Genomic DNA, 14,490 nt, shown 5'->3' with positions numbered 1-14,490 from the left:
TTCGGTTTGGGATTACTATTTGGACTAAATATTTTAATCGAAGTGAAAGATAAATAATTAATACATAATATGACTCATATGAGACACTTTGTATGGTATCACATAATAATACTTTATTTTAATTAAAGTTTTTCTCATTAGATGCTATGTGACCAAGCTTTTAGGTATTGCATTATAATATAATATTATTATCGAAGACAAGTGGTTTTTTTGGAGGAAATGTTGTGATGTTTAATTTCTGATGAGAAAAATTTTTACTTTTATTTGCTATGTAACTTTTAAATGGAGACATCGGGAAGTTATCTACATCATCAGATAGTCCTAAATATTGTCAATATGTTATTAAAGGGTTTTAAAATGTCAGTTAAATTATTTTAGATAAGTTTACCTTTTTTTGTTGTGTCTACTGTCTAAGAGCTTATGGGATTTTAGGGGGGAGCAAAAGCTTATCTTTAAGCATTTTTTTGTAGTTTCCAACCTAATCCATCACATGTGGCGAGAGATGAAATTTAGTTAGGGTATGATTTGCTTCTATATTTTGATAGAAGTCTTTTAAGGTAGTCAGAAAGTGTGTTCAGACTTTTTTTCAGACGGTTACCTAGTAATTTTCCTTAACTATCTAGTAAGACGTTTTTTGTTAATTAAATTGCGTATAAGAATAGGAAGATTATGGAATAAGGTACACTAGTGTATGGTTAGCCGAGGAAGATGGTAAACCATGCAGCAATTAATTAAATGTAAATCTAGTTTAAAATGATTCAAAAACAAAATGAGTAACATAGAATTTCTATAAAAATATGAAAGTGCATATTGAAATATTATATAAACACATTATTCATTTTTAGTGAACATGTAATCCACTTGTACATAAAAAATAAATACAACAAACTCATGTGCTTTAATTAATAGTTTCAAACGTAAATTCTGGATTATTGAATGGGCATAATAAAATAAACGATTGGAAAATAAGTATTGTACAAACACTAAATATAGGTTACTTCCTTACTATAAAATAGTCGATTTGATAGATTATTTAATTAACTACACAAATTATACAAATATAGATACGAAATAAAACTATTAATTCTATACCTAATGTTAACTTTTATTATCTGGACTCTTCAATTTATAAGTTACTACATAAACTCGAATTAATACATTATATCAATAAAGCATAGGAGTAAATTATTATTTTTATACGTTATACGCTTATATACAAATTATAGAACAATATACAAAATATGTAGAGCATCGTACAATCATTGACAATATATTAAAATAAGTACTTATAGCTAATGTGTTTTATGTCCCCCATATTATATGTATTTTGGTAAAAGTTTCTTATTTCTGTGCTATAACAGTATTAATTGCATTTTAGGTAAACACCTATACCTTAAATTTAATATAAAACATAATATTTACGACCATTATTTGATTTTTAAATCATTAATGTAAAATATATTTTTACTAGAACCTTAGTATTTGCAATAAATTACATTATACCTACTATAATATTATAATAATCCATTAAAATTACAATATTTTAAACTAATAGTAAAAACGAAAATGTAAATAACTACTACCCGTTAGATCTATGTTGAACAAAAAGTAATAAACATTAGAAAATATATATTTTATCATAAAAGAATAAGGTAACAAATTTAATATGAGACGGTGTTATACTAGACAGGTGTGGAATATGAGATAATATTATGATATTCGTTTATATTTAGTTCACTATTTTTTCTTAAATATTTAGCTATTTATTATCAGAACAAATGAATAAAAAAAAAAAAACAAAGAAAACAAATGTATATTTTAAAGTGTGTATTTTATAGATAATAAAAATTTTTCACGAAGGTTGCATCTTCGAAAAAATACCGGATAAATGAAAAAAAAATTCGTTCAGAATATTCATAATTTAATTTTTGTTATAAATAAACAAAAATGTACACTCAAGAAATGGACTAACCTTTGAACAAAAAATTTATTTGCATATAAACAGAAATAATTACGTTTAATCAAAATATTAATTAATGAATAAAAAAAAAATCAAGTAGGTACCTATCTAGTTTTCGTTTTTGTTGTTATATTCAATAAAAGAAAACCATTCCATCTGAGTTCACAGCATAGTTAATTTTTAATTGAGTTTCATTTATATATTTCGTCTTTTCATTCGGACGAAATTCTTTCAAGTAAATGAAGACAAATGAAGAAATACTTTTTCTCGTCAATTAAAAATCGTCATTTAATCGAGAAGTATGATGGAATGAGAGGAAAATGTATATTCTCGGAAAGTAATTATGCACTAAATCATTAATATAAATATTCACATTTTATAGAAAATGACAATGTCTGTGAAAAATGTCTACGCTCATTTGAAATACGAAATTACCAGTATGACCCACAGTTGAATACAAATTCTTTATAGCTGACTACCAATGCTTGATGTTAAAAATCGAGTTCTTCCGATAAAATGACTGATATAAATGCCATTTTTGTATAGTATTTTAATCTCATTGGTATAATAATATCATAATATTATATTGTTGCCATTATTTCCATTAATTGCTTTTATAGTATTTATAATTGCTTTGAAACATACTTGGAAAAAAAAAGGTCAACATAGTAGACGTTTCGAACGAAGAGATATAATATTGTAGTTTTCGTAGTTGAATATTGTTATCGAGACGACTTAGTGAGTAACGACAGACTGTTATATTGAGCATTTGAGCTGACATTATAATTTTGATACATGAATACCATAATCAGCGGTGTAAACAATACTAATTTTATTGTTAAAAGATTAAAAGTTTCAGAAATGTGATTTTTAGTGATAATAAAGCATGTAAATCTTTCAAGGAGATTATATTTCCAGAGGATACGTTTTAGCGTGACTTAAAATGAATAAATCAGTGTCATAAAACCCCATGAATGAACACTGTACGATAACGAAATCGGAAAACTAATCAGTATAGTAGCAATAGTAGCTACACGATGTATTCTAATCCAAAGTCGTAAGGCTGGCTTAAATGATACAATCATAACGAAAAATATACTTTCAGAATGAATAGTTAAATTCTAAGTTTTATCTATACTCTTAGCTCATAATATAATTTTATCATATCTTTAAGAACGGTCGTAGTCAGGATATTTTGTACCATTGTCAACATTATTACATATTAAAACATTGAATTTATCAAAAGCAAACAAAAGCATAAATATTACGCTGGTAGCCGATTACCATAAATACATATTGACAAATTCTTAAAAAAAAAAGCTGAGTGGTGGCTATCAGAATGTCTTATCAGAATTTGTCTGGAAAAAATGTAATATATTGTAAGTGGTGATATCAACAAAGATAAGTTGAGTATATAAAAATAATGTGATTAAATCGTTTAAAAACAGTTATTCTAAAATTTAGTGTGATGACTTAAAGTGTTGATTTGGTAAGATAATTAGAATTGCCGAGAGGCGCGTCTCTAAAATTGGACCCTCATCGCGACAAAAACGACATCCGTAGTCGGACAACAATATTATGCTATACTTAAATATAATAAGTACCTAACGTACGCAAAATGGCGTCGGAACACTCACCACAGGAAGAAGGGCAGCCAGCAGACGATAAAAGTGCCCATGATGATGCCCAGCGTCCTGGCCGCCTTGTGCTCCCGCTTCATCTTGATGATGTTCCTGTTGTCCCGGGAAGGGGTCGAGTGGTGATCGTTGGGCGCCAGTGTGGTCCTGGACGACGACCCGTTGGCGGCGCCGTTCGACGACCGCAGCTGGTTCTCGGCCAGCTCCCGGTTGTAGTTGATCTGCTGGCCACAACTGATCCTCGCGTGTATCTGCTTCTCCTGCCGGTTCGCCTCTTTGAATATCGCGTGGTACGTGAACAGCATGATCGTGCAGGGTATCCAAAACGATATCGACGACGACACGATCACGTACACTTTGTTCACCTGAAAAAATCAAACACCAACGACGTTTTTTATTGCGGACGTTCTTCGGTAAAAATCGATTATTGTGGACGCGACGTTATGGAGGAAGCGGGCCAAACGACGGCCGTGCTTGCTGCTGCAGTGCGTGCGGGGCGCGTCTTCGATAAACGAAAATTTGTTCAGAGACGTCGTCTCGAATAGTGCGTAAAAAAGTTAATGCCTGCGAGTCGTTCGTTTTAAAATTCCAAACGATCTGTAGGATCAGACTAGAAAATATTTCAAATGCATTTCGCGAGTCTGTGACGATATTGTTTTTGCTATATTTCTTTACTGTTTTTTTTTACCGCTCTTTTTTTAAATAATAAAGAAAATTACCCTAGTCACGAAATATCATTGATCAGTATACAGCTAAAATGGGCTACTCAATAATAATGAGTTCTTCGTACGAAAACATCAGTAAGTAACAAGTTGGTATTGCTGGAACTACTACTGGAATTCAAATATTTTCTAGTATTGTATGAATCAGAAATAGTCGTTTTTCTTATATCATATACCCTTTAGCACAGTTCAATTATTTTACATTTTGTGTAAGATATAAATAATACGATATGTCTTAGAAACGGTACAGCAATAGCAGATGAAATATAAACATTTCGTAATATTATTGTTGTGTGACACGAGTACAATAAGTCTGGGTTATAACAAAAGAACCAATCGCTGATCCAATGTGGGTAAACGTGATGTGATCGATCGATCAGAGACATGGACAGGTAACAGTGGTTTTTTTTAACATTTTAATTCATAATCAAACTTACTGAAATGATTTTTGCATTGCAGTGTTTGTCTGTAATAAAAACAATATTCGTAAAAATGTAAAAGATACTTATTCAATGATGAAACAAATTCCGTATTCTGAATAAACTAAAAAGTAATGAGGTATGTAGTTATTTTACAATACTTATCTCTATATTTTATTTTATATTTTTCGAATAATAATAGTGTTCATAAAAGTTCATGGTTTTTCTATTTACCGATTGGAAATCTAGTGTGTGTGGTACCTTGAATAATGTATATATCGATATTCTCAGTTATTTTCCAAATAGTAAATCGATTATATCGTATGAAGTAATAATTGTAGTTATAAGTTTGTAAAAGTCTACAATTGTAAGTAAATTATTAATGAATAAATATATGGTTAACTATAAGAATTAAGAACTAATCATTATTATTATTTACTAGTGACGAACAATTAAATTATTATAATATTTTAAATACAATGTGAAATATGACACGATACATTGTGTTATTGTATTAATTTCAATATTAATAAAATATCACCACCTTTTATTTCTTTAATAATGCAGTTATACAAAGTTCGATATTTTAATTATTAAATATACTTAACATTTTTTTTTCAAAATCTAGAGATTATTATTTATTTGTACTACTAAAAGATTACCCTGTTGAGATACACACTTGTGTTTCAATTGAAAACCTCTTCACTCTACTGTAAATTGTTTAGTGGATAATTTTTCAGCAAAAGTTTAAACTAGTAGTTTTTGAGTTATTTAACTTTATAAAGTATGTGTAGGTACTAAGAATATTAAGTTTGGAAGATATGAAGGCTATGGTGATTTGAAAACAATTTTAATTACCTATTATAAATCTATTAGCGTTTTTAAATAGTTGTAAGAATAATGCAAATAAAATAAATGCTCGATTCTTTCATTAGGTATAATATGTACGTATTTTATATTTTTGTAAAATCTTTTTTGAATACTATTTATATACTTTTAATAACCGAGAAACTACACGTTCTCATTTTTAACTAGCTATTATTTAGGTACTTAATACATTTAAGTAAAAAATCAGTTTTCATTTGAAAAACAGAAGTTCGTTATACAGAACATGCCTTAGTAGTTCAAAAAAATCTGAAGAATTATAAAATATAGTATTGAAATATTTTTTAAAATTCCAAAAATTATAATTTAAACAAATACAGTATTAAAAATAAAACATTGTGGTGAGCATACTTGGTGAATCGCCCTGAATATTTATTATATTATAGAAACTTAAAAATGAATAGAAATAAATATTGTAATGAAATGTAAAATATAAATTAATTTGTACCTCAAGTTGTGTTAAAATATAATATTATTCAAACTCTCTTGACAAAATTTGGCATCAGCTACAATCCAATTAAATCACATTATTTAAAACAAATGAATTGTTTCTGAGACACTTAAATTAAAATAAATTCGTTTTTCTTCTGAAATGGTATAAAGCGAAACAAATTAAATATTAATAAGTTAAAAGAAATATTATTTTTATACTACTCGACCAATCGCCAAAAGAGTGTACAGCTATATCATAATATTATAATTTATTACTTAATTATAATGGCAAATATTATATGAAATAAAATGCGAACGTACGAGTATCTGATGATGCATATAGTTGTAGGATTTTTAATTTTTCAGTTTCACTTAAGCAATTAATATATATTTTTTTTCATTTTTTACGTAAAACCACGTAATTAAAATACACAATAGAACAAAACAAACTGAAATTGCATGGAATTCAAAATGTCACAAAGCTATTTCACGAGACATTGTTTCCTATGCATTTATTTTAGCACTGTTCTATAGTGACACGAGTCTTTTGTCTGTTTTGTTTTCAGTTTTACTAATAACACTGTCTACGCGTAGATATCAGTTTTGAACAGTGTGGTGTGTTTATTTTGTTCTCCGCAATATACGGAACTTTGAATTTATCAAATATATTATTATATAAGCACTATCTCCGCGTTATCCATTGACATCGAAGGGGTTGACATGCGTGCCATTAATTTATTTAAGCTCCCTCTAATTTCGAAGAGTTTCGAAGAATGTCATCTATTGTTTGTGTATTGATTATCGAATCAGATTGTTCTAATCTCAAAACCGTGTTTCAAGTATTAAGAAGTATTAACAATAATTAATTGCAATAAACAATGACGCATGAAGTATTTATAATTAATTTAGTTTGTTTTTATTTGTTATAATCATTGAAACTATTAAAGTGACATAAATAAGGATTAGTTATTACTTATTCGTATGGTATTACTTAATACAAGAGATCATCGTTTTCTAAAAGCACTTTTTATACAAAAAAAAATAAACATATTTATTTAATTTTTGGTAAATTTAGTTGCCTAAAAAATATTATTATTTACGTAGATGGTATTAATATCGAACTAGAAGATGTACATTGAGTGTGAATTTATTGCGAGTTTGTGAAAACAATGTCGTACAATAATTGTCTCTCTGAGATATTGAGAGCAGAATTATGTATTTTAGGTTCTAACGGACTGATGGCTTTGAATAGGACTCTGCGGAGACATAACCAAAACATATTATATTGATTGTTCAATAAATTGTCCTCTTAAAATATAATAACCGACAAACAACTGATATATTATAAAAGTTATTCAGTCAATTCACAAGAAACTAAAATACATTAGAGTTTTGGTATTTTAAATGTTTAGTGTTATTTTATACTAATGAAAAACTAAAAAAAAATGGACAGCTATCTCGTTTTCTAGGTAAACCAAAAAAATAAAGAAAACTTTTCTGCTTTATTTTTACGTCATATTTAAATATTTTTATAATATTATCAGTATGGGTAGTTAGTTGGATTTTGTGCCATTTTCATAACAATTTTGTGTCTTGGGAATTTTGTAGAAGTTTTGAAAAACTTATGACAGTTATACATATTATATGGTTATACATTATTTTGTCTAAAAATATATCGTTTTATATGTGAAATTAAGAATGGTAGAGTAGATACAATACCTACGGTGTTGAATACGCAATCATCATTGTATTACTATATTATACTTTAGTGTACCTGACAAGGTAATTTGTTCTAAATTAAGAAATTTTGTTTTTCAGATAAATTCAACTTACATCAGTTGTTGTGTGTTAAACATTTTATTTTTTGCAAATGCAAGTTGTGTCCAAGTGAAAAAAATATATTTATTTGACAATAAGAAGTACTTAATAAAACGTTTAGAATAGTAATCGAAAAATGTATAAAAGTATGTATATAAAAATAACACACTTTGGATCTTTAAATGCATTGTAATTAAAATGTAGGCCATTTGCTATAATCAATTCACATTTTTAGATAATAACCAAATTATGGACCAACAATTATGTTTTATCGTAATAATATTATACTATAACAACAATAAAGTTACAGTGTATTAATGTGAAGTGTAAAATTGTCAGTTAAAATCATGAAATATATTTATTATACAAACGACCCCCACAAAAAAAAAAATTGCAGAACGCGTAGTTTAATATTATTTAGCGTATCAATTTATTATAATATTATAATGTAAAACGTCATATGCAGTGGAAAACACTTATAATGGAAACAATTTGTGTATAATTATTTTGAACTGCTATAGGTCTCAGAAAAATAAATAATTATCTTGTAAATATTTTTCTACAGTTAGGTATAGTTGAAACTGTCATAGTGGACAAAATATTATATTATGGTTATAATTATTAATCAATAATCACGTTTGAAACATTGTCTATAAAACATATAATAGCATACAACTATAAATATTAATTTGTACCATATGTTCATTTTATATGACCCATTGACTAGTATACGCGGTTAGGTATACTAATATAATAATATAATACACGAAGTATGGAGCAATAAGTTAATAAAAATAATTAACTTTTGTTAAATTAAGATTATTAAACGCAAAATCTTCAAGTTGGAAATAATCAGTTAACAGGGAATAAATTTTACTCACAAAGTTTTAAATTTATATAGGAATAAAATATTAGCTAAACTCAGATTGGAGAAATTAACATACTTTTTAAATTAGTTTGTGGATCACAATGATCACATAATATGTAGTTTGTGCTTATTTATTCATATAATATTATTTTATCAAGAAACATAACAGACATATTATTATTACTATTATCAAAGTGTTAGATTAATTTTATTTAAAACCGTGCATACGGAAATTGGTACTTAGTTAGAATAGTGTATATTATATAGGTACCTACTATGATTATCTTTTAAAAACATTTTCGTTATTAATTTGAAGGATTATTTTTTAATCAGCTGACTAAGTCGACCAAGCATATTAAGGCTCCGGTCAATTAAACTAGTCAAGTTGGTAAGTAGATTTAAAAAGTAAAAAAAAAAATTAACCTTTTAACTGTTTGATGCCCCCTCCTCCCTCCACCAATTACCATCTTTGATCACAAATAGATAAAAATATACATAATACTCACAACCCAATCGCAGTCGTCCGGGTGTGCCATCCGGTAGGCCAGATACTCGTCGGTGGTGTACCAGCCGTAGAAGATGGGCACGAACGCGATGATGCCCGGCGCCACCCACGTGACGAGTAGCAGGAACGCCACTAGCCGCTTGGTGACCAGCACCGGGTACTTGAGCGGCTTGACGATTGCGTAATACCGGTCCACGCTGATGCAGCACAGGTGCAGTATGGACGCGGTGGAGAAGTACACGTCGCTCGAGTTCCACACGTCGCACATGAAGTACCCGAATATCCACTTGCCGCTGATCAGCTTGCTGGCGTTGAACGTCATCGCCACGATGGCCACCAGCATGTCGGCGAACGCCAGCGACACGACGAAGTAGTTGGTGATCACCCGGAGCCGGGGGTGTCGAGCGACGGACACGATCACCAACAGGTTGCCGCCAATTGACGTCAGTATAATGATGGCCATGATCGACGTTTTCAGCGCCACCGACACGTAATCGGACCAGTCCATCATGTCGCCGGTCACCTGCACACGATCACGTGGTTATCATTATAATAATCATTATAAACTAAAATTGTTGCGGGTACACTGACAGCGGTAACGTGGCGGGGACGTATTACCGCGGTTAAGTAGTTCCGCAGACCCAAATTTACACCTATTTTGAACCGAAAATAACTCAAAAAATTGGTAAAATACAATCGAGACTACGACTTTGAACATTTTTATCACACATTTTGTTTATATGTATAATATGTACATTTATTATATATCTCTCTTTAACAATAATAAATATTATTATTGTTATTATTAATTGATACTCTTAAATTTTCAGTTTAAAAATATTTAACGTGCTGATTCGTTGCATAGTCAATTAAATGATATGGAAACTTTGCACGTAATTTCGTTCTCAATCATATTAATTGTATGGGTAAGTGATGTGTTCTTTGAGAATACATACTTAGAACTTTCAAATACATAACATGTAAACATATTATGGTTTGCGTGTTAAATACTAAAAATGAATATAATTCTAATTATAAATATAAGGGAAATATCGTATTTTATTGCAATTTAATTTATCTTTTTCATTACATTCATTATTGTCAAATATCCGCTACCGAGCACGACCGACGATCACTATACCACTGATTTGTATCTGTATGAAAATAATCATCTCATCCTACACTGTACTTATTTCATATTATTAGTATAACGAATGACGTAGATAAGAATATAACAATAGGAAAATCCAATATCAACTAGCTGTTTTATCGGACTCAATTAGGCGTATTATCGGACGGAATTCATCCATAAACATAATTTTAAATCTGGTATTGAACTGTATGTAACTCCCCGCGGAGGTATGACGGGTGGAGGTATTCAGCAAGTACACAGCGCACAGCAAAAATACCGAGAACTTTGGCGGTATTAATATGTTTAATCAAAATTGTTTTCCATCGTAATTTCTAGTCGATACGTTTTTAATTAGTTCCGTTAACCCAAGCGTTTAAAGCCGGTTAACCACTCTACTACTGTAGTGGATTAATGTTTTGAAAAAAAACTCGATCAAAAAATGTAAAAGTACAAACAATTCACAATGATATTATTATGGGTATGATTTGTATACCTTATAGTACACACGGCATTACGACAACAATTTTTATTTTGTCGAATGCAAATCACAATAAAATATATTCTATTTTATTTATTTAAATTTTTTTTAAGGCATCAACTGCCTGGTTATTAGCCTATTTTTACTGTGGGAGAAACGGTTGGTTCTGAACACGTGTATGTGTGGCGAGGATTTGTCACTAAAACCCGGGTGGTCACCCATCCGGGAACTAGTGTCACCGGCTGATGCTTGACCTCAGAACACGTGTAGTAATTGAAGCAACCACCGCGCCACATTAGGTCACATAAAAATAATATACTGTATTATCATATTATTGTTTTTAAATATGCCATAATAACATATCTAAAAATACATTTTCGGAACCGATTCTATAATATTATATCTTCTATCTACTTGTGATTTACGAGATGATAGTACTAAAAAATCTCATAATCGTTTCATAGAAATTCAGTGCCGAAAGACTTACCAGGGGGATCATAAGGTGTGGGTGGATCAAACGCTTAGGGTATAACGCAAACGACACTAGCTCGCGCTCATGTTATTCACTTTGTCAAGCTTTATGAAAATATACTACACAGAAATAGTATTATATTATTACATGTGTAATTTTTGTAAGCCTTAAAAAAACAATTGCATGCAAACGAGATAACCTATGCATAATATTGTATAGTAATATAATTTTATAATTATTTAGTAATTATTATTATAATATTCTCGTTAAATTGAACATCAAAATCCTTTCACATTCTCCCGTTTGGTATTTATCTACCACTTATATACCACTCCGGAGTTATATAGTTAAGAATACGTAACATAAAATTTAAAACTAACCATGGTTAAACCATAGATACACACGCCCACGTAGATAACCTAAAATTTCAATAATTATAAAAGTACACTTCAACAATGTACATTCCTTGACACCGCATTCATAATACGTAAACTTTGATAAACTGTCCTCCTACTCAAGTAGAATAGGTTTGGTGCAGTCAGACGTCATATTATATGTTAATCTTTCAGTCAGAAAGTTCGAATTTGTTTCGTTTGTAAACACCATGTTATATTGGAATAAATGAAATAATATTGTAATTCTAAACATTATACAGTAATGTATACCGTATAGTTACTTAGATATATTGTTTACGTAGTATTTAATTGATCGTTTAATGTATTAAAATATTAAATCCGCTGTACGAAATACTACAAGACGTCATTGCACAGTTTTCGTGAGAGGCTGTTGGAAAAACTTTAAAAACGTTTAGAAGCTTATTATTCATAATATATTTTAATGTAAATGGTTGTGTGCTATTTTATTATTGGTTTTTAGTATTCAAACGCTTCGCTTTCTCCGATGAAGGATCAAAGAGAGACTATAAATATCGAAATGTATTTATTGCATCGTAAATTAAAATTACATTTTAAAAGTTGAAATATATTTAGGTACAATAATAGAAATAAGTAAAATGAGGATATTATATTATGTACATATCATTATTTTAGGCAGTTTGGATAAAAATATTCACTATAATTTTTCATTTTAAATGGAAGAAATCGGAACGTTTTTATTTTTAATTTTCATGTCAATAAAAATACGGGAATTTTAGTTATGTACAAATTGAAAATTCGTGTACGCGCAAATAATATTATTCTCTCTCTTAAAGCGATATTACGTTTTTGGATAAACTCAAAATGTCATTATATTCAGATGGAACGTTCAAAACGTACTCAGCAGCTATATAGCGCAGGATTTTCTCTGTGTAAGTTAATCGAAAATCTTTCGTACACCTCTCAAACGCCACTCGAACCAATTAAGTCTTCGCGTTTGATCCATTTGAAAAGTCACAATAAAATACAATATAAATATACCTATTATATGTATAATAATATTGTACATAATATTAGAACAATAATAGATAATAATAATAACAACAAATAATATTATGCTATAACTATGTATTATATTATATTGTACTATACGACGCATACCTACCAGGATCGTGAATAATATTCTATACCTAACTGTTAAAATATTTTGTACCTACGCGTTGTCGGACCTGATTGTAGGTACGAGACATTACCCGGTTTAGTGTCGAACCGGAAATCGGTGTGCCAAAGGCTGACGTTTATAATGCCACGCCTTATCACTCAACTTCCGGGCGAATGAGCGCACGCGTAGCTTTCGGTCGAGAAGATTATCGCGACCGCTGTAAAATTATAATAATATGCGGCACAGTACCTAATGGGTTTTATTCATTTATTTTATTTAGACGCTTCGGGAACTCTGTAGCTTTTGATTTTTTTTTCTACCAATATCAGCGATTTTTCTCTCGATTATTCGGAGCGGTCGTTTAAGATAGATAAATCCGTGGAAACGATAATTATTATATCGTAACAGTATACCTATATAATTATATACGAGAGGGTTTTATGTTTAAATCGCTGCGCGACCGGCGGCGCTAAGTTATTATGTAATACCCGTGGGAGGTTTATTACGGTCGGGCTGGGTAACCACCGCCGTGGAAAGGATAAAATGACCGGGAAATATGGTTATTACACGGACGATGACGACGACGCGATATTAAATTATAAGCCCTTCAAACCACCCGGCGTTACCATTACTACAGCAGTTTTACCCGATCCAAGTATTTTTTTTATTTCGGAAAAAGGTTAAGTAGTCGTAGTGAATGGGGTCCAGAAATATTTTTAGTGGTTCCACCTAAATGGTATGTTATTATCTTAAAATTGTTCGAGTAAAGTCAACGTGTGTATTCTCAGTACTCAATGGATTCGTACCTTGCAATATTATTATTACTAATATTATTATTAGCGTTTATTTCAAATAATAATGGACCTCACTGAGCACGCTCGTGTAATATAATAAAATAATGTAAGATTATCAATAATATCTACATCCAAATATAAAGTAACATAAGATAAAGTACTTAGACCACTATAAACATATACACCAACTACCTACAGTATCTTGCATATTATATGCTATAGATATTAGATATACATTATGATTATAATAAATTACTGGTGAATGCCATATAACAATATACTATAAGCTGTATATTTTATTACACAATATATATTCTACTGTATAGGTTCATCAATTTTTACTGTGCCAAACAGATTTTCATACTCCATATGCATCGAACACAATAAAAACGCAGGGATGGTCTACCAAAGTGGTCAATCAAGCACTTAAAAAGGACCCGAAGAGCACAAAAATAGTCAGTCAGTTTTCTTGACATTCTCTGAAATAATTAAAAAATAAATCACAATCAACACTCTGCTACCACTTTTTCTATTCGCAGTTATACGATATTAGAAATTAAAACTCTACACATATTCATAAATCCCATCGCGATCTATGTAAGTGCAATTTACAAATCATCCATTCCACAACTGCCTTGCTAGTGACTTAAGGTATTATAAAAATAATAATTTTTATTATGAAAAAAAAATTTAATTTACATACTTCCATTTAATAACATAAACCTACAATACAATATGATGTATGTGTGTATTCATTCAATATTGTTGTTTGATTTATTAAAAAAAATATATACTGCCTTCTTACCTATATTCCAACAAACTATAATTATAA

The 14,490-nt window shown here is 29.8% G+C and overlaps 1 protein-coding gene across 1 annotated transcript in view; it reads right to left on the bottom strand.

The window, feature by feature from the left end:
- Positions 1 to 14,490, bottom strand: part of LOC132951801 (octopamine receptor beta-2R-like) — a 182,779-nt gene that overhangs the window by 14,675 nt on the left and 153,614 nt on the right. Inside the window, exons 5-6 of the mRNA XM_061023770.1 lie at positions 9,248 to 9,769; positions 3,598 to 3,962 (exon numbers count right to left, since the gene is read on the bottom strand). Of these exons, the coding sequence (XP_060879753.1) occupies positions 3,598 to 3,962; positions 9,248 to 9,769 (887 nt within the window). The remainder of the gene's footprint in view (positions 1 to 3,597; positions 3,963 to 9,247; positions 9,770 to 14,490) is intronic.

Source organism: Metopolophium dirhodum, chromosome 9 (genome assembly GCF_019925205.1).
Source record: "Metopolophium dirhodum isolate CAU chromosome 9, ASM1992520v1, whole genome shotgun sequence".
Taxonomy (NCBI): domain Eukaryota; kingdom Metazoa; phylum Arthropoda; class Insecta; order Hemiptera; family Aphididae; genus Metopolophium; species Metopolophium dirhodum.
This window is presented reverse-complemented; position numbering and strand designations above follow the sequence as displayed.